The 21,754-nt window shown below is 44.1% G+C and overlaps 1 protein-coding gene across 3 annotated transcripts; it reads right to left on the reverse strand.

Moving 5' to 3' along the window:
• Positions 1-20: 20 nt before the first annotated feature.
• Positions 21-6,933, reverse strand: LRATD2 (LRAT domain containing 2). 3 transcript variants are annotated; one of them, XM_052704859.1, is made up of 2 exons: positions 6,845-6,933; positions 21-6,130 (listed from the first exon to the last, which is right to left on the reverse strand). In XM_052704859.1, the coding sequence occupies exon 2, from the start codon at positions 6,126-6,128 to the stop codon at positions 5,226-5,228; it is 903 nt and encodes a 300-aa protein (XP_052560819.1). In that variant the 5' UTR covers positions 6,129-6,130; positions 6,845-6,933; the 3' UTR covers positions 21-5,225. The 3 variants fall into 3 exon arrangements, with proteins under 3 accessions (XP_052560819.1, XP_052560817.1, XP_052560818.1); XM_052704857.1 differs by lacking the exon at positions 6,845-6,933 and adding an exon at positions 6,517-6,640 and having other exon boundaries at positions 21-6,133; XM_052704858.1 differs by lacking the exon at positions 6,845-6,933 and adding an exon at positions 6,517-6,627.
• Positions 6,934-21,754: the final 14,821 nt, after the last annotated feature.

Below are 21,754 nucleotides of genomic sequence, written 5' to 3' on the forward strand. Positions count from 1 at the left end.
AACAACAAAGAAAGGAAAGATTATGAAAGATACTATAAATCTTTTATTTCTTTTTAGTTACTATGCAATGCCCTTCATTTTGAAGGAAATGGTACAATCAATGATCAGTACTTCTTTCTCAGGAAAAGAAGAGATATTTGCACTAACAATTAACATTCATTGACAAAAGACAGTTTACAAAAAATGCTCATGGAGTTAAAATCATATTTTGTGATTACACTGGCTATTGTAGATGATTCCATGAAGTATTACAATATCAGGAATTTCAGGTGTGCATTGAAAGAAAGCTTCTAATTCAACAATAATGCAAAAGAACCACCTAAACCACTGATGTTTGAAGAAGCTGCTCTGATTTTTTCTTAGCCGCAGTTAAAAAGAAGAGTCTGATCCAGAGAATCTAAGTCCATGATACAATAAACCTTGCCTTATCACCACACATTACTTTATAGAGTAGCCGAGTCAACACATAAAGTAGCTTTCTCACAAATAGAAACTGCTGCTGGAAACAACACATTTCCTACTTTTAGTTACTCATATCTGATCAGTTGTGTAAGATTTGCTTTCAAAAGAAATATTTGTTCCTAACTGGCTGCTGGAATTACAGTTATATGGTTAATTGTCAGGAAAGCACAGGTGGCAAATGACTCAGCAAGCCTCACACACCCTTTGGCGAGACCCAAAGGGAGAAAGAAAGAAAAAGAAAACCGCTGTTATGGTCAAAATCTGAAATATATTCCACACAGAACACCTTTTTGGTACATGGAGTGAAATACCGAATTTAAAAGAACGAAATAGTAGAAGCATGCCTAGAGTTGCATTTATACAAAACAATTAAAGTTTACTTCCACAGTCCTTCGGTCTGAAGGATATACTTTTCTGAGCAAAAGCTAGTTTTTGAAGTAGCTTCTGTTTTGTGTTTTTTTTCCCCCTCCCAATCTATCCTACAACTCTACTACTGTGTTGTCCAGCTGAGCTACAGAGAGCTGTAATCAATACTTCATACTCACACAGAATCAGGGAAACTTGAAATAGTCTTGTTTATATCTTTGTTCACTACCATGGATGGTAAGTGTCTGAATTGTATTTTTAAAACTACTCAATCAAGGAATAATTGTAGGCTTCATTATGAAGCCATTTCTGTGGCATTATTTTATCAAATCTACCAAATAGGTGAACAGCTGGACTGGATGATCTTTTAGGTCTTTTCCAACCTTGGTGATTCTATGATTCTATGAATACTCTAGGGAAGTAAGACTGCTCATCTTGATTTCCTAACTGGAACTACTTTTTCATTTCTGGGGCTTTGTCTTGCCAGCCTTACCACGTGCAAAATGACGTCCACAGCAGTCTTCCCATCAGTAACAGTGCAGACATCTAAATGAGTAAATTCATACAGGGAAAGTTCAAGCACAACAAGACCAGGACACCAGGAAGCAGTCTGCACCACGACTGTCAGCTTAGCATGTCACTGCTGTGTAATGTGTTTGCCTCACCACCCGCTGAGTCAGTGCTGCTCATGGATTTTCAGGGGGAAACTGAGGCCAAGCTTTGGGCTGGATGCCATCTGCTTTGTTTGGACAAGGGCACTTTGAAGAAGAGCTTCCACAGTGCTTCTTGTGCCCTCCCCACAAACAGGCAATGTCAGATCCTCACACTCCCACCAAAGACCTTGGATCAAGATTCCAGCCTTATTCAGATAGAAATGCACATACTTAACTTCAAGCACATTATGAGTTCTGAGAATTTTTCCAAGTGGCTCAACTCAGCATAGGCCGTGTGCTAAATCAGAAGCTCTGCAGAAGGATCACACCTTCACTTCTACACCTTAACGAAGGAGCTCAGAGAACAGCACTTTCATTTATTCACCCACCCTCCTCCCCTTTTTTGAGCAACAGAAAAATCTTGAACTACACACACACAACACACAAAAAAGTCTGTTTTTCCCAAGAGATTATTTGATTAAAAAAAAAAACAATAAACCACAACAAACTGTAGAAATCCCAGTGTAGTCTGCAGAAAGCAAATGATTACAGTAAAACGAAAATGAGAAGCTAAGCAACTGCAATGTTCTCCTATGGCAATTCTAGTCCACACATTATGAGCCATGGCTTTAAAAACCTGCCTGCTTAGAAATGTTTGCAGTGGTGTTCATAGCACCTATTGAATAACACTGCCTAATCAACAGGTAGGGAAAAAAAAACACCCACCTGTTAAAGATTCAACAGTCATTAGCTGTTGGGGTAAGAAATCCCTGTTAGGACATAGAAAAATCAACAAAACCACTCCTAAAAAAAAATTGGGAACAATGGAAACCCACTTTTGCAAATAATGGAGTTGCAGGAAACAGAATAAATCCCCAGCATAACATGCAGAACAATGTATTCCAATATCCACATTTTAAGCACTTAACACCTGAACTGCAGGTGCCAGAGGGGCAGACAGGTTTTGTAACACAGCTGACTGCATGCCAGGCTGCTTTGCTGTGAGCAAAGCCCTCTGCTCAGCTCTCTATCCTAGAGGGCTGTGCAAGCTCTGGGATTCTTTGTTAAGGCCCTTATGCCTGCATAGGAATTGATCCCAAGAGGCATGACCGGTACAGGGAAGCACCAAGATCAGTACAAGACGTGATTTCAGTTGGTCAAAGCTTTGCTCTTTGTTCTCAAACAGATTTGGTCCTTTTTTTCCCCCCTTTGTTTAATTAAAAAAAAAAAAAAAAAGAGAGAGAAAAGAAAAAAAAAAAAACCCACAGAAAACAAAGCCAGACCACGCAGGATATCTCAGGAGAGAAATAGCTGTGTGTCATAGTTCTGATGTTTCAGACACAAGGGAAAAATATTTTCACAACTAGTTTACTGTTTAGTACCCTGTAGATACATAATATTTGACATTTATAGCAGTTTCTATACTTTATGACCCAGAATATATTTTAGATCATTAATGAAAAATAAACCCATTCAGAGGACTGGAAAATAATGTGCATAACAACTTACTTTCAAATGCAAGGTTTTGATGGATTTTTTTTTTTTTTTTAAACTTTCAAAAATATTTGTAAGAAAATATTATTTTACATACATATATTACACAGAGAAATAAACTTTGTTATGTACAAGGGTCAGTATGAAAGAAACAACAGGCAGACATTTACTTGTGGTCTAGATAACCTCAGTTGTTGTATACGAGTCAGTACAGCACAGAGTCTCCATTCTCTTCTGGACTTTCTCCGTGATCATTTCAGCTTTCAGCATTTAATTGTATGAAAGCTGCATGCATCCCTCCATACACAAACCCTACTGCAGTCAGATATGGGTTGTTACCATACTTTTTAAAGCAAGGTTGCACATTTGCTTGACAGCCACACCGACACGAGTATGACTCTACTGCATATTGAAGAAAACCATCAGTGCAGTCACCTGAGCTATAGCATTCTAACAGAGCTGAGTGTTAAATTCTCTTTTGGGTTTGAGCATTTTGCAGTCCAAAATGAGAACACAGAGTCAATAAGGAAACACTGTATGGTGTATTTGCATAACCTTAAAGCCACATTTCCTCTGGAAGCAAGGCTAAAGGAGTTTATCACTGCCTTGTTCCCCCCACAGGTTGTGTATCTTAGGAAGAAAACAACTCAGATTTATTTAAACCATATTGTCAAAGTTGCTTTATGTAGTTCTAACTAATCAAAAATAGGTATCAACTTCTTAGTCAACAACCTTTGCTCCCACGGGGTAGAAAGGACACGGAGTACTTTGCTATTTGTGGTATAACCATAAACAACCGCAGGGAAGACAGCAGTAACAACGCTTCTAAGTGTACAGCACATTAATTGCTGTTATTTAAATGAACTCAAGCTTATCTTCAGGTTCGCCTCTTCACTATTGTGCTTTTAAAAGGAAGGAATTTTGTATTATAAGTGGCGTCCAAATCTGTTTGCTCACACACTTAAGATCTCAGGACAATGATCTGATGGTGCCCACGTGGGAGAACAGTTCAACAGCTGAAAGCAGAATTCAGGAAACATTCAAGGGAGGCAGTGCTGCACCCCCCCAACCCACTGAATGGGGGACCTACACTACAACTCCCGAGGCATATCCTCTCTTCTAGTGCTATAGCTGAGCTGCACATCATAAAATTAGTACAAAATAGGGAAACATGAAGTTTTCTAAAGAGGAAGTTGCTTTGTGATAAGGGAGGAATAAAATGAACACCCCAACCCCCCTGCCTTCCTCCTTCACTCCTTCCCATCACAAGGAGGGAGTGCTGCTGTGCAGGACCTGTGCCACACTCCTAGCCATGGGACCACCTTCTTGAGGGGCAGCTTACTGGAGATGTGCTGGTACACACAAACAGCCTGCTTCTATGCTCACCACAGATGTCATCTGGATCTCTGCTGCTTGCTTTAGGGGAAGTCTGTAACAAGCTCTAGCAGAGCTCAGTATGTGCCTGTAAGAGCCCAGGCACGCACCAATGCACAGACTCTGCAATCAGGGTTGTGAGATTCCTCCTCCCTGGGAATGGTCAGCAGTAACAGCTGCTCTCTTCCCAACAGAACCACGTGCTGCTAGCAAAGACAGAGCTCCCCCAGCCCACCTGCACATTTCTATTAAGAAAGCACCAGGCATATCAAAAGCATTTCACTGAAGTCAGCACTGATTTCTCCCTTGCACCTCCTGTGGAACTGGCCACCCATCCATGAAGCCTAGCACTACGTAAGCAAGCAAGCAGCCTGTTGCAAGACCAACCGAACCACAACTGAAGAGAAATGGGCAGACAAGGGACAGCAATATATCACACTTCCCAGCTGCCAACTGATCATACGCTCAGACAAACATGGCCATGTCCTGAAGTTGTTGGCTCCTTAATACTATTAAGTACTCTTAACTTCTGCCGATAAGTAGATGTCAAAGGCATTTAGCATCCCATAGGGTCAGGCCTACTGGCAGATGGTGGAGGGAAGGGCTGGCACAGAGGAAGGGAAAGAGATGGGAGCAGAGAAGGATAGAGTTGCCCTGAGTTTTATCCTCTACAATAAGTCAGTGGTTTTTATCATCAAGCACTGAAGGAGTTAAGCACTAAAGCACAGACACTTAATCAGCTTTCCCCCTTCCTTTCACATGTGATCGGAATGAAGCTGCACTGAAACGGCCCAAAGGGTTTATAACAGCTCAATTTCGCAGCCTTCCGTTTTAATCCCCATCACCCAGCCCGAGCAGCATGGCAGTGCTAAGGCACTACTCCACAGCAGTCCGGGCACCTGGATGGTGGGGATGGTCTTCCTCATCCTCCTCATCCTCTTCCTCTGCAGCCTGCAGGTGGCTGGAGAGCTCCTGGATCACAGCAGCCCTACCAATCTGGTCATTTCTCCTCTTCTCCATGATCAGATCCTCCAGGCTCTGAAACTCCAGCGTGTGGCTGCGCTTGTCACCCAGCCGGATCTGCAGGCGGTAGGGCTGCTTGCCGATGCGCAGCTCCCCGCCGATTTTAAACTCCCGCTTGCCATAGCGGCACCAGGCAGCAAAACACTCCGAGTTTCTCCAGCTCAGGTCCCGGTCCTTGCAGCCCACCTGCTCCAGGGCATTGCGTACCACCACGGCCGGGCTGAGGGGTTTGTAGCGGTACAGCTGGTTGGCAATGCGGCCCCTCCTGCCCTGGCTGGCATCGGTGAGGAAGCTGTTCACCACCTCCAGCCTGTGCAGGTGCACAACCTGAAAATCCCCCACGTAGACCACCCAGTGCGGGTACTGGGCCTGGCACACAAACTCCACCAGGTCGCCTGGTTTGCAGCGGTTCAGCAGGTTCTCTGGGGTGTAGGTGCTCAGGTGCCCCCTGCCTCCTTCCTCGCCCTCCTCCGGCAGCACGTCCTCCTCAGAAAAGCTCTTCTGGTAGATGCACTCATCCCGGTAATAAACAGAGCACTCCACCTCGTGCAGCTGGGGATCATAGGGCTGCAGGGCAGGGTGCTCACCCCCGAGGTCGTGTCCCGAGTCCTGCTGCTGCTCCAGCTCATCGTCATCATTGGAAAAGATGTAGGAGACCCCGATCCTGGGCCCTTCATCTCTGTCCATGCCCGTCGGGTCAGCCGTGGGGACTTCCTTGTAGTTCAGATGGGTCAGCTTCTCCACCTGGTTCCCCATGCCTGCTGTAACACAGACACAGCAGGGCCATCAAGAGGCCAGAGAGACAGCGGAGAGCAGAATTTAGAGCACAGTCTTCAACCCCCACTTCACGCTGCAACACGTGAAACAACAGCCCTGGGAGTACCCGAGGAGGGATGAAGGCGATGGCCCCGGACCACCGCCAGCGCCCAGGGGCAGGCGACGCAGCGCGGCCACCTGTTATCCGGCAGCGAGGAGGAGGAAAAAGGCGCCCTAAGAGCACCAAGCCACCTGTTAGGGACCGAGGGCGCGGCTGAAAGGGAGACCGGAGGTCCGAGCCGGAGACGGCGGAGTTCCACCCCCCGCGGAGGTGAACCTCCCCAGCCCAACTCGCCGCTCCGCCGACACCGGGCGGCTGCAAACTTACCACGGAGAACGGCAGCGCGGCGCCGAGAGGCTTTAGGGCTCCCGGTTGGAGGCGGCGCGGCTCCCGGGGGCGGGTGCGATCATGGCCCCCCCAGCCCCGCTCCGCGCTCCCCACAGCAGCAGCGCCCGCAGCCGCGCTGCCGGCACTCGGGGCTGTGCAGGAGGCGCGGGGAGGCACGGCCGAGAGGAGAGAGGCTGGATCCGGCTGCGGACGCCCCGGCGAGAGCTCAGCCCCCAGCATTTAAAGAGGCAGCGCTTTTTTTTTTCTCTCTCTTTTTTTCCTCCCTTCCGTCTTTACTCCCTCCTTCCCCTTTTCCTCCTCCCCGCACCTTTTTCTTTCTCCTTGCCCTACATGCTAAGCGCTCTGCTCCCCGCCGAGGCAGATCCGCGGGCGGAGGTCGGACGGGCTGTTTGCGCTTACGGCTGCGTGTGCAACGCGCTCACGCACCAACTCACACGCGTGCTCGCACGCGGCCCCTTTAAGGGAGCGATGCCATGAAGCGGCACAGCCCGCCGGTTCGGAGAAGGGTTGGGATAACCTGGAGCCGGAGTTTGCTCGGGACGGCGCCGGAAGGCGACGGAAAGCCCCGTGCGGGGCCGTGGGGTGATCCCGCTGCACCCCTATGGGGATCCCCGCCTGCAGCCCCGCCGGGAGCTGCCGGCAGTAGCGGGGAAGTTGTAACGCAGCGAAATAACAGAACCCGGCTCTCCTGGGCTGACTTGGTGCCTTGCATTCCTCCATGAGTGGAGCGTGTAATTAGTTTTATTAATAAATCTCTTTTCTTTCCGACTCCAAGAGATTGCTCTCTTTTTCAATATCGAAGATGATGATTCTTTCCCCCTGGAACGGCATTATTGAGACTGGTGGGAGTATTTCTCTTTCTGTGTTTCGGAGAGCACAACACAATATTCTGCTTTTTCGTTAATACCCAGTTAGGCTGGTAGATGGGTATTCTTCCCATTTCCACACGCACTGGTAAATCCATGCTGTTAAAATAGACTACAGAGATAATTTATGGAGCTAGGAGTAATGTCTTTAATTTTGTCTCATTGTCTGTTGCCTTGTAATTTATAAACCCAACTGCACGCCGCTGCTCGGAGGATTCACTGAACGATGGTGAGTGCAGGAACAGGCGTAGCTTTACAGGGTGCTGGGAGCTGCCTGTAGGCTCAGAGAATGCCATTTCCATCTGGTGATGTGCTGCTGTGGCTTCAGATACAGCCATATGTTTTGGTGTGGGGAGAGGAGATGGGGAGGGGGAGATGTTTGCAGTGCTCCCTGGTACAGCCCCAGTACTGCAGCAAGTGATGGGCAGCTGAATGGAGACCTCGTGTTTTGGGTCCCCTGGTGGCTCGATTCATTTTTCATCTCAAAGAGGTTTCAGACAACCTCAGCTATAGCAGATGTGCTCCAGCCCCAGGACTAGTTGAGGAAACCTCTACAATGTGGTGAATGTGGATGTCATTTTTCAGCACTACAGTTTCTCCCTCCCTGCGCTGCACTGCTTACTGGTGTAGATACAGATGCTGCCAGACAAAAGGAGGTCCTGCTCCATATGGCTTTGTAAAATTGCTTCACTCTGGAAGGATGGGCACGTGTAAAGATGAGGTTCTGCTGGAAGGAGGAGCTGGACTGAACATAAAAGTGACTTTTTCATTTTCTTGCATTTGTGTTGGAAGCTGTGTCTCAGCATCCTACATTACCATCTTTGGACCAGTTTTATTTTGTGACTACAACGTTTGGGCAGCCTTCTGATGAAGGCCGGGTGTCCTTTTCAATCTGCAGCAGTGTGAAGGAGGCTATGTCCATGTAGGGGCTCAACATTGTCTGGAGGAGCACTTGCACGTGCCTGCACATCTGCATGTATTTGCTGCTGTCTGTCTTTTTATTTCCGTCTGCTTCAACTCACCCCAGTGCTTAATTTTCTGCACCTTGTCAGCTGCTTTGATCTCTTTGATCTCTTTTAGTTTCCTTTCAATGGCTGTTCCTCAAAATCCACATTCTCTGATCAATCTGCTTTCCACGATTCGAAACCTTAGGCAAGTGTTTTTATGTCGCAGAACCCATACGTAATTGCATACTGTGCCTGTAGATAAGGCATTGGATAGAAAATCCACAAAGGACTTTTAGTGCCTATATATCACCTGGGCTTGTGCCTAAAATTACAGATGCTTAACACTGCTGTGTGCTTAACTTCTAAGCCTTGAAGCAGCCAACCTGCATGGGCACCAGGGCTAGGGGTGGTGGCAGTGACATGCTGTCATGGTGAATGTGTTTTTAAAGGGAGCGCTGACCTCTTGCATAGCTTTTGCAAAAAGGTCTTTGGTGCTTATCTGCTAAAGATAATCCAGCCTGTGGATCTTGAGTGAAGGGAAGACAAGCTGCACAGCACTGAGCTGGAAGCCCAAGCTGCAGTAGGGCAGAGTTGAAGACACACCTCTGACCTTGCTTTGGATGTTCTTCAGTTACAAGAGTGCTTGCTCAGCGAGCTGCTATTTGGAAACCAGTTGTGAGGTATTCAGCTCTGGGCACATGTCACAGAAGGAACTGAGTGCTGTGAACCAAATAGAGCTGTGCTGTGTATCTGCAAAAGCCAACAGGAGTGTCCATGCTTTCAGTACTTATTAGAGCTTATAAAAAGATGGAGAATTACTTTACATGTGGTCTGACAGTGATAGGACGAAGTGGAATGTATTTAAACTAAAGGAGGGAACATTCAGGTTAGATGTTAGGAAGAAATTCTTTACTCAGAGAGCGGTGAGGCATTGGCACAGGCTGCTGAGAGAAGCTGTGGAGGCCCCATCCCTGGAGGCATTCAAGCCCAGGCTGGATGGGGCCCTGGGCAGCGTGGTGGGGGTCAGCCACACCTGTGACAGGGGATTGGAGTGGAGTGAGCTTTGAGGTCCCTTCCAACACAAGTCATAAGGTAACTCACCAGGGTCATTGCCTGGTCCCAGTTGCTCATCCAGACTGCATAAGTATTTGTACATTCTAGATTCTCTTTTTGGAATGAAGTCAGTCCCGTTGCAGACAAAACCCAGGTGTGGTTTTAGGGCTGGTTCACTCCAGGCAGACATATCATCTGAATCCCTGCAAAGACTGCAAAGACTGCAACGAAACGGGTGGACCTGCATGAGGTCTGGCTCCCTCTGCTCAGCACAGCCCTCCAACATTTTCCCAGCTGAATTTGCACATCCATATGTTCTTAAGCTATTGCTGAGTGCAGCAACACATATCTTTGGCTTCATGTCGTAAAAATACCATCCTAGTGGGTTGCAACATGACTCGTAGGATATTTTAAATGTTTAAAATTTTGATTGCCCATAACATGCACTCCAAATAGTATTTTTCTGTCTAGGGACAAAAACCTGTCATGATGCCAGGCTTTCTGGAAATTCAGTTGCATTGATATAGTCCAATGATGTATACAGTCTACAGAGATGGCTCTACCTCTTGGCTTACTGACTGTGGGTCATGGAATTAGAAGATGCATTTGTAGCAGTCCCTGTGGCTATATAACTGATACGGAATCATAAGAATCAGGGAATTGTTATGGTTGGAAAAGGCCACTAAGATCATCCAGTCCAACCATCAACCCATCACTACCATGCCCACTAAACCACGTTGCTCAGTCCTACATCTACTCATTATTTATTATAACACCTCCAGGGAGTCCACCACCTCTGTGGGCAGCCTGTGCCAATGCCTCACCACTCTTTCTAATCCAGGGACCTTTGCAGTGATTGCTGTAAACATCAGGCCTGTAGTTTTGAGAATGAGGCATCTAATTTGTTTTGTTGCTCCATTATATTTAATCTTATATGCATCCTACACTGAGGACTTAAAAATATGATGCTAACTTGAAACCATACCTCATCCTTACTTGGATGTGAAATGCTGTGTTGCCATTGTTATTATTATTTAAAAAAATCCACTATGAGGAGATATTCTTTTTGTGTGTATTTATGTTTTCTTCTTAGCGACCAGTCATTCTGTGCGTGACAAGGTTCAGTGTCACAGTCTGTAAACAAGTTGTGTTTACAGGTATTCACCCAGCTGATGGCTATGACACACTTGAATTATTTAATTGTTTCAGTTTCTTTTTTTTTTTTCAGTTGAGTTTTATGAGAACTAAGATAAAATATGCTCTGTTTGGCATGTAAGCATTCTGCTGCATCACAGCCTTTGCAAACTAGAGTGCTTAATTGCTATGGTGTAATTAGGGGCACTGAGGTTATGAAGCACATCCCAGTGAAGTCCATGGGAGTTCTTCCACTGAGTTCTGTAGAAGTCAATCATACCTTAATTGAGGGAGGTGTGGGACCTGAGAGCTCCTCAGCTCATTTCACTAACGAAGCTTAGATGCTGAGTTGTAACATCTGCTTCGTCACCTCTTTGCCTTCCAGTGGAAGTCTCATCCCTGAATAAGGCACCACAAAGCTGTGAATGCCACTTGAATGAGATTCATCAAAGCCAGCATGCCAGAGCAAGGTGGCAGGGAACAGAAGAGAGCTAGCGTCCTGACAGCTGCTGGAAAGCACTGCTTCCTTTCACTCCTGTACAGCCTAATACTCCTTCAAGGTTAAGTGTTTTAATGAGGTTGGCTGTTTCTCACAATGATGCCTTGTCAGTTAATAAAATGCATTAATATTTCACGTTGCTTCCTTAGGGTATGAAAGACCAAGGTTGAAGCCTCTCATCTTGCTGAAGGGACTTGAACCACTATTTCTCAGGAGAGTGCTGGAAGCCACCAGACTGTTTGCTATTTTTGAGCAAGTTGTGTGCTCTGTCTGTCCCACTGAAGCATTTCATTAAATATCCATTCAGTCAGATGAAAAAAAAAAAAAAAAAAGAATGACAGTGGCTCTGAGATCAGGTGCAGGAAGGGGATGAGATTGCTTTGAGATTCTCTGTAATAAATATTCACCTCTCATGACCGTGGATTATCTTCATCGAGAGTGATTCAGGCAGGCCCACCAGAAAGATCTGGAAGTTTTGGTTTTAGGGCATGCTTACGGGTGAGTTTTGTTCATGTCTTCTCAGAGTAGACCTTGAGCCTCTGGGTCTCATGTATCCTGCATGACTGCTATAACCCAGTTGTTGTTGGATATCTGCTCATCATTGTTCTGTTGTGTTAGAGCCATTCTGATACATCCATTGGATCAGACTACGACTAGTTTGTGATTTGTTTTTAAGCTTATGTGTGAAACGTGTGTTGATCTGTGCCTGTAGTCACTACTCAGTGACTCTGCGTTTGTGCCAGGAGAAATGTTTGGAATTCAGATAACTACAAAATCTATATACCCCAAAATGTTGGCAAATATCACGAGAACTTCGGTATTTTTAACTTTTCAGATTTGTGTTATTTGATATAACATAAGGCATATAATAAATGTCTAGTGTCAGGAAGGTGACTACCTGAACTGAGATCTTAGTGTTTGTTTCTCCATTTAGCCTAAAAGGCTTCAATGACGTTAACAGGTTGGCATCTGTGTGCTTCCAAACATATGATCTTTGGTACTTAGTATAGCATAGCATGGGCCACAATGTATTCAAGACCTGAAAGTTATCAGAAAGAGATCTGCATTTTGAGAGCAGAGCGTGGAAACTGTGATTGCTGTGTTTATCACATCAGCAAACTGTTCCATTTTTCTAAAACTCTCAGTGGAAGCTTGTGCTTCTGTTAAATACTTTCAACATTGTAAATTTTTTACTAAATGTGTTCCAAAACAAAATGAATTGCTGAGATTGCCAAAGCCACAGAGTTTTTGATTGAGGCACCCAAGCTGTATCTCGAAAGAAGTTTTACCACTGTGAGATTTTAATTGGTGCATTCCAGCAAATGAAAATGAAGTAATTCATGTGTCAGCAGAGGTCTGGAGTTTTAGGAATTGCTATCAAACTGACTTGAGCAGCAGGCATAGCTTACTTAAAATGCAGTCCGTTTTTTCCAGAAAATAGCAACTGTATTTCAAACATAAGCTAACAAGGAGAGAGGGAAAGCACATGCATCTTAGACTGTGTATCTATAAGTAGTTAAGAATGTATATGTATAGTGTATATGGATGTATGTAAATTCCTTACTGTAAGGATGGCCTAGAGTTAGACTAAATGGCCTTTAAAGTCCCCTCCAACTCAAATGGTTCTATGATTCTTTTATTATCCAGTGTTAGAAATGCTTGTCTCTTGCCTCTCTGGTCCTCCTTTCATTCCAAGCTTCTCCCCAGTAGCCACTCCATCAATGTCTTTTGATACATCACAGGATTGCTGGTTCCTTGGTGGCAATCTGTCCTGTGCAGCCTAGAGAGGATGGAACTGCCATGTTTGGTGGAGAAAGCTCTCCTGGTTGCTCCCAGTGTGGAGTGCCTATGCAGAAGCCACTGTTGTGAACACAGCAATTCTTCAGGCAACCCTTGGACATATCTGTATGTTAGTGCCTCCATTTGAAATGGGAAGGAGCAGAGGAACCAGCAGGCAGAGTCCCTTCCTGTGATTTTGATAATGTCAGTGCCAGAATATGAGGCTGGTCGTGTCAGAGCACATGGCCATCTACACAGGATATCTATAGGTAGCAGGATATCTATGGGACTTTATCCTATGTTTGAATTCTTGCTGATTTGAGCCAGAAGCAGAGGCAGTGGCTGCCCATCACAACCTTTCTGCAGGTCTATGAAAGGGCAGAGGGGAAGTGAGCTGAGCAATTCCCCCTTTCATTCACCCATTAAACTGGGAAACAAGCTACAACTATTGTTTCCCAGCCAACAAAAAGAAAGAGAGATATAAGGCCTCAAAACAGTTGTGAAGGTGATGCTTAGGGTTTTCCTGAGGACTTGCTCCAAGTCCAACAGAGCAGCACTCAACTCCTAGCAAGACCTCTGGGCAATTGCTGAGGCTGTGTACAGCCACATGCAGCTTTGACCTTGAGGGTTTGGAGGAGCTCATGGGCTGGAGGCTGCATCAGAGACAGCTTTACCAGTGCCCCACTGCAGACTCTGAGGCACCAGAGAAGAAGGGTGACAGCAGAGTGACACCCTGAGAGTGCTGCAGCAATGCATTTCAGACTTCTAAAGAAATGAAATGGTGTGATCTATGCTTTCAAGCCTTTGTTTGCCATTTGTGACACTCCTACTTTTTGCACTAAAGGCTGCAAGGATGAATAAGCAGTAAGGCACCCATATTCCCTGCTAACAAGGCCCGTAGGGACAGCAGGAAATCAGTAGGTAGGTGCTATGCTTCTCCAGGCAGTAGGAGTGTCACAACTTGAACCAGAGTGCTGATTCCCACCGTGCTCAGGGAAATCCATGACTTTGCATCTCTCTGATGTGCAGCACAGTCCTGCAGCATATGTAGCAAATGCCTTTTGCCATGGTGGATTTCTCCTGGCTGCAAGAATCTCTTGGCCTTATAATGTAAAGTAATGCTGCTCCTGAGATCCTGGTAGCTGCAGGGGACCAGTGAGCCCAGGCAGGCTGAAATCATAGAATCATAGAACTGTTTGAGTTAGAAGGGACCTTTGAAGGCCATTTCTGTGGACTCATTCACTTCTGCCCACAATGAAGAACCATTTTATGTCTTGTTCAAGTGCAACTGTGGAGTCAACCTGTGTAGGTTTTTAAGCAGAGAGCAAGCACTGAGGCTGCCCCTTTGCAGAAAGCATTTGAGCATGAGGAAATGCCAGTACACTTCTGGTTTAAGGAAGCATTGATTTTAAGCTTGACTTCCTCTAGGCCCTTTCTGTTTGTGCTCGTGGGAGGAGAGAAAGGAGCAAATGTGTATTCATTCCTTTAATCCCATGAACTAGTTAGATAAAAATCATATTCCTGGTAGAATATGCTGTTAAGGAAGCCTCTGGCTTGCTGGATGGCTCCGCTGGTTTGGATTTATAAAGAGCTGTCTGGGTAATGATGTGTGTGCTCACAATAATGGCTCTAATACCTGTTAAAACTGACAGCTGTATGTGTTTGCCTTTCTGGAGACAGATGTTCTGCCTGGCTACGTAAGTCTGTTCCAACCGGGGAAGAGGACAGTGAACAATGTGCTATTCGGTGCTATTGCATTCCCTTTTATTTTCCTTCTTCCCTTCTCTCTTTCCTTCCTTGGGCTGTCTGCTAGGCAGGAACGTGACACGATCACGTCAGCTGCTGCAGGGAAGCCCCTTGGCCATTCCAGTTCTTCCTCTGCGGGCTGACTGAGGTGTAAGGGAGGCTTGGGGCAGGCAGGGCTCTGAACTTGGCTGTGATGCTTTTCCTCTTCACACCAGCCGCAGACCAGGCTTGACGCTCATGCCTAAAGGCAGTGCTTAATTTCAAACAGTTCCTGTATACGCTAAATTTGTCGACTCCTCACCAAATCCTATTTCTTGGCTCTTTCTGTGGTGTTCTCTTGCTCTGATTTAAGTGTTTTATGGTTCCACATGAAGGAAATAACAGCATGAGCAAAACTGTGGGTGAAGATAAATCATCTGTAGGGGGAAATGTGAACACTATTTTTGGAAAGCAGCAAGGCCACCATGCCAAGGGGCCAAAACTCTTATGTAGTAAGTCTTACTATAGTAAGCTGTGCAACAATCAGCTTTAATCTCCACTGCATCAAATGTAAAATGATTTCAACACAAAACCATTTTTCAGTGTGGCTTTTGTATTAGAATAAGCAGTGTAAAGACACTCCTCCAAGGAAAGTGCAGATTTTTGCTTTCACCAGAAATGCCCTTCAGTTGATGTTATGAGTTAAATCCAATAGCTGGTTAAGTTGAGGGAAAGGCTTCAGTTGAAGTCAAGAACGAACAACCAAAATTGTTTATATCTTGCTCTTCTGGGGATGCACTGATTCAACAGTTTAATACTGCTAAATATCCCGTTCCAGCATCTGCAATTTATACTCTAAGAGTATCAGTGCTATTTTGTTGGTGTTGAGTAGAAGAGAGGGAAAACACCTTCTGCTGTCTGTACCATTTCTTTGATCAAAGGTCTAATAATAAAACCCAGGTGAAGGTAATGTCTTCAAGATAAGATGTCATTAGTACTGGCTTTGTTCCAACAGGAAAAAATGATAAATGAGTCTGAAGAAAGACTGAGAAAAAGTCTGAGAACAGAAGTGACTCCAAGAATGCATTGCACAGTGCAGTTTTTTATTAATTAAATTCATCAAGATTCATGTCTAGCCAATCATCACAGCACCCTGGGCTGCAATAGTGAAAGTGTAGTTTTCTGGTCCAGGGAAGTGATCCTCTCCCTCTTTTCAGCATTCATGAGATTGCAGCTGAAATGCTGCTTCAGAGATGAACTTGCCAGTGCAAGAGGGATGGGAACAGAAGCAGAAGGCACCAGTTAAAATCTGAAAAATTCTAATTTAATATTAAGAATATTTATTTATTTACTTATTTATTTGAGAAAGAGAGTGAGCAAATGCTAGAATAAGTTGCCCAGACATGCTGTGTGATCTCCACCTTTGGAAGGGTTAATGTCTGGGCTGCATGCCTGTGGTATCAATCTGACCTAAGTAGATTTGCCTTGAGCAGGAGGTTGAACTAGATGAACTTCGAAGGTCCTTTTCTGTCCAAATTATGGTTCTGTTATTCTCACAGGACACAAGAGATCTGCCTGTTAATAATGCCTACTAGCCAATCCAATTTACAGCTTCCTTTTTCTCCATCCTGGAGTCTGATTCAGTGAGAACTAGATAAAATCTGCTGTTCAGTTTGAAACTCCATGAAGAGGTAAAACCCCTTGGGGCTGTCCTTGCCTAAATACTTCTGATTTTCCTGGACTTCAAAGGGAGAAATTCTTTTCTGTCAGTAAATGTTTCCATCTAGGGGAATGCCTGGGAAAATAAGTATTCTTATCCCTGCTGATGGATCACGTGAAGAGGTAACACATCAAAAACTACTTCTCCTTATCTTCCTCAGATATTTATGTACGTAGGTTGCTCCAAAAGCAATGCTTTCTATTTATTTCTATGGAAACTAAACAGATACAAAGAGCACAATAACTCAATTTGATAGAGCAATTTCTCAGCTGTGAAACACCGTTTTCCAACATGATCATCACCATTAACTATGCATTTTCACCAGCAATGAACAAGAGAGTGCATGCTGTGCAGGTTAAAATCTGCATGGCTGTCTGGAACATGGCTTGTTTTTCGCATCGCTGTTGCCACTGCAGAAATGCACGTGCGATACCTTCCTGTGCTCATGTCCACTGTTTGGTCTCCTCAAATGTTCAACAAGTGCCAATGAATGTCAGTGGGTGCCATTTTTTTTCATATGAAGGAGTTCAGTGACACACTTCTGTTTCATATGTGCTTCCATGTCAGACGCCATTTTGTCAGACTGCCCCTCTGCTGCCATCTGTCACACAGCAACAAAAGGTATTGGAATATTGGTGAGAAGGTTCAACCTCTACTGCCATACCACCATTTCCCTCTGATGTCGTGTGCCAACATAGTAAAACAGGAGGCATTACGTTTGGAGCAGCTCTCTTAGTTGAGCTCCATGTACTGTCCATGGTGAATGCCACTCTCCTAGTTACTTCGCAGTGGTATGTAGGAGACCTTGTGCCTGGCCCACAGCAGAAGTGACATACCTAAGCAGTGATTCACTTCCTCTGGCAAAGTGTTTCATGAATTCTCAAGAGGATTCTTCTCCCCATTTGAAAGTCAGATGTATTAGTACTGATGGGCCAATGTCTGAAAGCCAAGCCAATATAAGGTATTAATATGACTGCTGTGTCAGGTCTTATGAAGAAAAAGCATTGTAAATCACAAATAAATGCATAACTTAAGGCCAAAGGTTGCCTCCATTCTGTACTGATCTAAACAAGATTGCAAAAGGTGCTACCCTTGCAAGTGAGGCTGTGAGATCTTGGTCCTCAAGGAGTACAGCATCTTTGGTAGTCTTGTGTTCACTGTCAGTGAGGAAAGGCAACAGGCTGATTTCTTCCACACTGGATTGAAGTCAGTGAGTGCCATGCATATCTGGACTCTTCTAGATTTCTTGAAGCAGAGCCCTTATTCAGTACACAAAAGAGCCTTTGAAAAATTGATTGCTTAGGTTTTAACTTTTCCAAAAAGCTTTCTCTGTTAAAAGCTCCTGGTTGGAAATACCAAGACCTGTTGTTGCTAAGATTAAGGTATTTGTTTCTTAGAAATGGCTTGCAAATAGAGACCAACACATGGATTATTTCTCCTTCTTTAGCCAAGTAGAGCGAAGGTGCTTTGTGTAGATTTTGCTTCCAGTAGGATCAGGTTTTGCATGTGATTTTAATAAAGGCTTTAGAAATGTAAGGGTCAGCTATAAATTTTTATATTTGTAATTCTTATGCAAAAGAAGAAACAGTGCTTATCATTTCCATGTTGTTTCTTAGGCTGTTTTAAATGCATAAAATAAAAATAGTCTTTCAGTAGAAATTTACTATGATATTTATTTAGAATACTAATGAAAAACAAACAAACAAACAAAAATCACTATGGTCAGATTTGTGGATTTTGCTATTCTGGAACAGCATTTTTTCTCTCTTTGTTTCTGGGTTGTTGTTTTTTTCCTCCTGCCAAGGTTAATGTCATCAGCAAAATAAAATCAGACTAATTAAATCAGCCTTGAAAAGATTGTAAACACCTATCAGGAGAACAGAATAATTTTTTGCTGTAGCTAGACAATGATCTTAATTTTGACCTGGGATGATCATGCTTGTAGTTTGTGAATGAAGTCAGTAACTGTGGAGTGGTAGTTCTGGTTTTATTATCAAATGCACATCACAGATTGTGTCTAATTGCACATGGTGATTTTATGATATCTGTAGACACTGAGCCAAGACTGATCTTTGATATCAGCATTCTTTGATAAATAAACGCTGCTGGCATCCACCCCTTCAGTTTCCAAATTGCTGTCTTCGGTCATAGAATCAGAATGGCTTGGGTTGGGGAGGACCTCAAAGATCATCTAGTTCCAATCCCACTGCACAGGCAGGGTTGCCAGCTGCTAGATCAAGTACTAGATCAGATTGCCCCAGACCTACGTTAATTTTTGTAAATTCCTGACAAAAGTTCTTAACTCATCCCATTAAGAGACAGCATTCTCTATTACCCTCTGTTCTGGGAAGCATCGCCACAGCTCTCATCATTCTCCCTGATCTGACTTGTTAAGATTTCAGCTGAAGGAGACTTGTGGAATTATGCATAGGAGGTACTTGTCTTCTGTTTAAATGAGGGAGGAATCTTCTGCTACTGTTCACAAAGGTTTTGGGATTGCTTTATCCCTTTGGAGACCTAACAGAAGGTAGAACCATGGCTATGGAGAATGGATCCAACCTCATTTCCCCTAGTCTCAAATACGTATCTCTAGCTTGGGTCTGATATATTCTTACAAACAAAAGATGCAATAAATAATGGATATCTGTGTTCTAAAAAGCTCAAGGGTGCATCAGTGTTACCTCAGGCAGCATTCCAAATAGTGTACCGACCCTATTCCTCTCTGGCAGTCCTCTCTGTCCCTACTAGTCTCCAAATGTTATGATCTTTTGCTGTAATACAAAAAGGCTCTCATGATGCCCTTGCCTAGAGGGAGCCTATGGTAATGGCCTCTTTCCACACCTCTACCCTCTGATGTTTTCATATCAAGCCTGATGCAGTTAATTGGCAATATTATGCAAGCTCTTTCCACCAGTGACACCAAGCGAAGAAGCTTGTGAGAGTGGCTGTGTGTCATTCTGTCATTATTTTTCAGTCACCACAGGCTACAGCCACAGTTTTTGGTGGTGCTAGAGCTAAAGTGCTGGGCTTCTTGCTGTTTTTCATTGTCATGCAGGGTCTTATACTGCTTTCTGTTCCAGTTGCATAATAGTTTTTTCAGTGTGTTTTGTTTCTCACACACTTGGTGCTGGCAGTAAAACGTGAATTGCTTTCAATGTTTAGCATCAAACGCTACATATGGAAGTGATTGATCAGCAAGATAATAGGCTGGAGGCCTGTGGAAATTGGACTCCAAGGTCCCATCATTCTTTGGAAAATGCCAGCCATAGTAGATTTTGCCTTCCAGGATCTGTCCACTGTTGATAGCCTTATTCAAATATTATGTTCAGGTTGTAAAAAAATATATCTTGACAGATATTGCAGAGACCTACAGATTACAAAATGCAGGAGGAAAAAAACCTTACATGAGTATATTTGTAAGATTCAAAAGTGCCAAGGAGATATTTTAAGCATTTTTTGAAATTGCTGCTTCTAGGTGAACTGCAGTAAATTATCCTTCAATTTAGTCAAGTTGCAAAAGTTTCATTCAACCAATCTTCTTATGATTATTTTTGAGAGCAAAGACAAGAAAATGCAAGATTTAGATGAAGTTATCTCCAGTAAAAATAAGCAAAATTAACACTTCAGTGTTCTTCAATTAATGGTCTGCGACTGGAATGTTTCCTTTATGACACACGTGGGTAATCCTTGGCTATGGGAAACTACAAAGATTAGCTGGAAAAGTGAGTTTATGTACTAAAGAACACACCTGTTTAAGGCTTTAATATTTGTGATCTGAATTTGTCTATACAGCTATTTCTAACAGTATTTCAACGCCATTGCAGAAATGGTCACATCTCTCTAAAACTGCCATTCGGCTTAAAACCCCTTGTAATGCTGGCTGGCAGAAAACCCAGAATACTTTTGGAATTGTCTAATAAATGACAGCATGTGTGCATCTGAAGCGACTGGAGGAGTGAAGGTCTTTCCATGTCAGCCCCACTTTCTTTAGCATGAAAATTGACATCTCTTCCCAAAAACTGTATCCAGGCAAAGTACTGCCGTAAGAACTCTTCATCACTAAGATATTCTCCTGCAAATGTGGAAATTGTGGAGTAATAGAATCAACTAGGTTGGAAAAGACCTTCAAGATCATAAAGTCCAACCTGACTTGACCTATGAAATCTATCAATAAACCATGTCTCACAGTGCCATGTCCACATGTCTCTTAAACAACTCCAGGGATGGGGACTCCACCACCTCCCCGGGCAGCCTCTCTGTGAAGAAATTCTTCCTGATATCCAATCTAAACCTCTGCTGGCAAAACTTGAGACTTTTTTCTCATGTCCAGTGTCCTGGTTTCAGCTGGGATAGGGTTTATTTTCGTGATGGTGTCTGGTATGATGCTGTTTTTCAGCTTTAGGAGCTTTAGGATAGCATACTGATGTTTTAGTTGTTGCTGAGCAGTGCTGCACAGAGCCAAGGAAGTTTCAGTTTCTGGTACTGTCCTGTCAGTGAGGGAACTGGGGGGCACAAGGATCTACATGGGGACAGAACCAGGACAGCTGATTTAAACTGGCCAAAGGGGTATTTCATACACTACGAAATCACACAGAATTATTAAACTGGAAGAGGTGGCCAGAAGGTTGTGGGAGGTGATTCTGCCCCTCTACTCTGCAGTGGTGAGACCTCACCTGGAGTACTGTGTCCGGATGTGGAGTCCTCAGTACAGGAGAGACATAGACCTGTTGGAGTGCATCCAGGGGAGGGCCACAAAAATGATACAAGAGGTGGAACACGTCTCCTGCAAGGACAGGCAGAGAGAGCTGGGGCTGTTCAGCCTGGAGAAGGTTCTGAGGTGATCTAATAGCGGCCTTTGAGTATCTAAAGGGGGACTACAAAGAAGAAAGGGACAGACTCTTTATCAGCGTCTGTAGTGATAGAACAAGGGGAAATAGCTTCAAGCTTAAAGAGTGTAGATTTAGGTTAGATATGAGGAAAAAGTATTTTACAGTGAGGGTGGTTGGCTCCAGCTTGGCAACTGGAACGGGTTGCCAAGTGATGTGGTTGATGCCCCATCCCTGGAGATTTTCAAGGCAGGGCTGGATAAGGTCCCAGGCAACCTGATCTAGCTGTGCATGTCCCTGTTAATTGCAGGAAAGTTGGATGAGATGACCTTTAAAGGTCCCTTTGAACTCTGAGGATTCTATGATTCTATGATTTTGTGTCTGGGAAGTGGCTGCCACTGCCTGGAGAGTGATTGGGCATTGGTTGGTGCGTGGTGAGCGATTGCGTTGTTTTGTAAATATGATTATGACTACTGATATTAATTATCATTAATTATTATTATCATTACTACTACTTTTCATTTTCTTTTCTGTTTTAGTAAATAGCTTTTATCTCAATGACTTTTTTTTTTTTTCTTTTTTTTTAATAGTTCCTCATCACACTGGAAGGGGAAGAGGCAAAGAGTGAGTGAAAGGTTGTGCAGTGCTGAATTGCCTGCTGGGTCAAA

The sequence above is a fragment of the Tympanuchus pallidicinctus genome, unplaced genomic scaffold (assembly GCF_026119805.1).
Source record: "Tympanuchus pallidicinctus isolate F22 unplaced genomic scaffold, pur_lepc_1.0 scaffold5, whole genome shotgun sequence".
NCBI classification, from domain to species: domain Eukaryota; kingdom Metazoa; phylum Chordata; class Aves; order Galliformes; family Phasianidae; genus Tympanuchus; species Tympanuchus pallidicinctus.

Bases quoted from the DNA above. Each gene is read 5' to 3' on its own strand.
- LRATD2 (XM_052704859.1), bottom strand. From the start codon at position 6,128: ATGGGGAACCAGGTGGAGAAGCTGACCCATCTGAACTACAAGGAAGTC.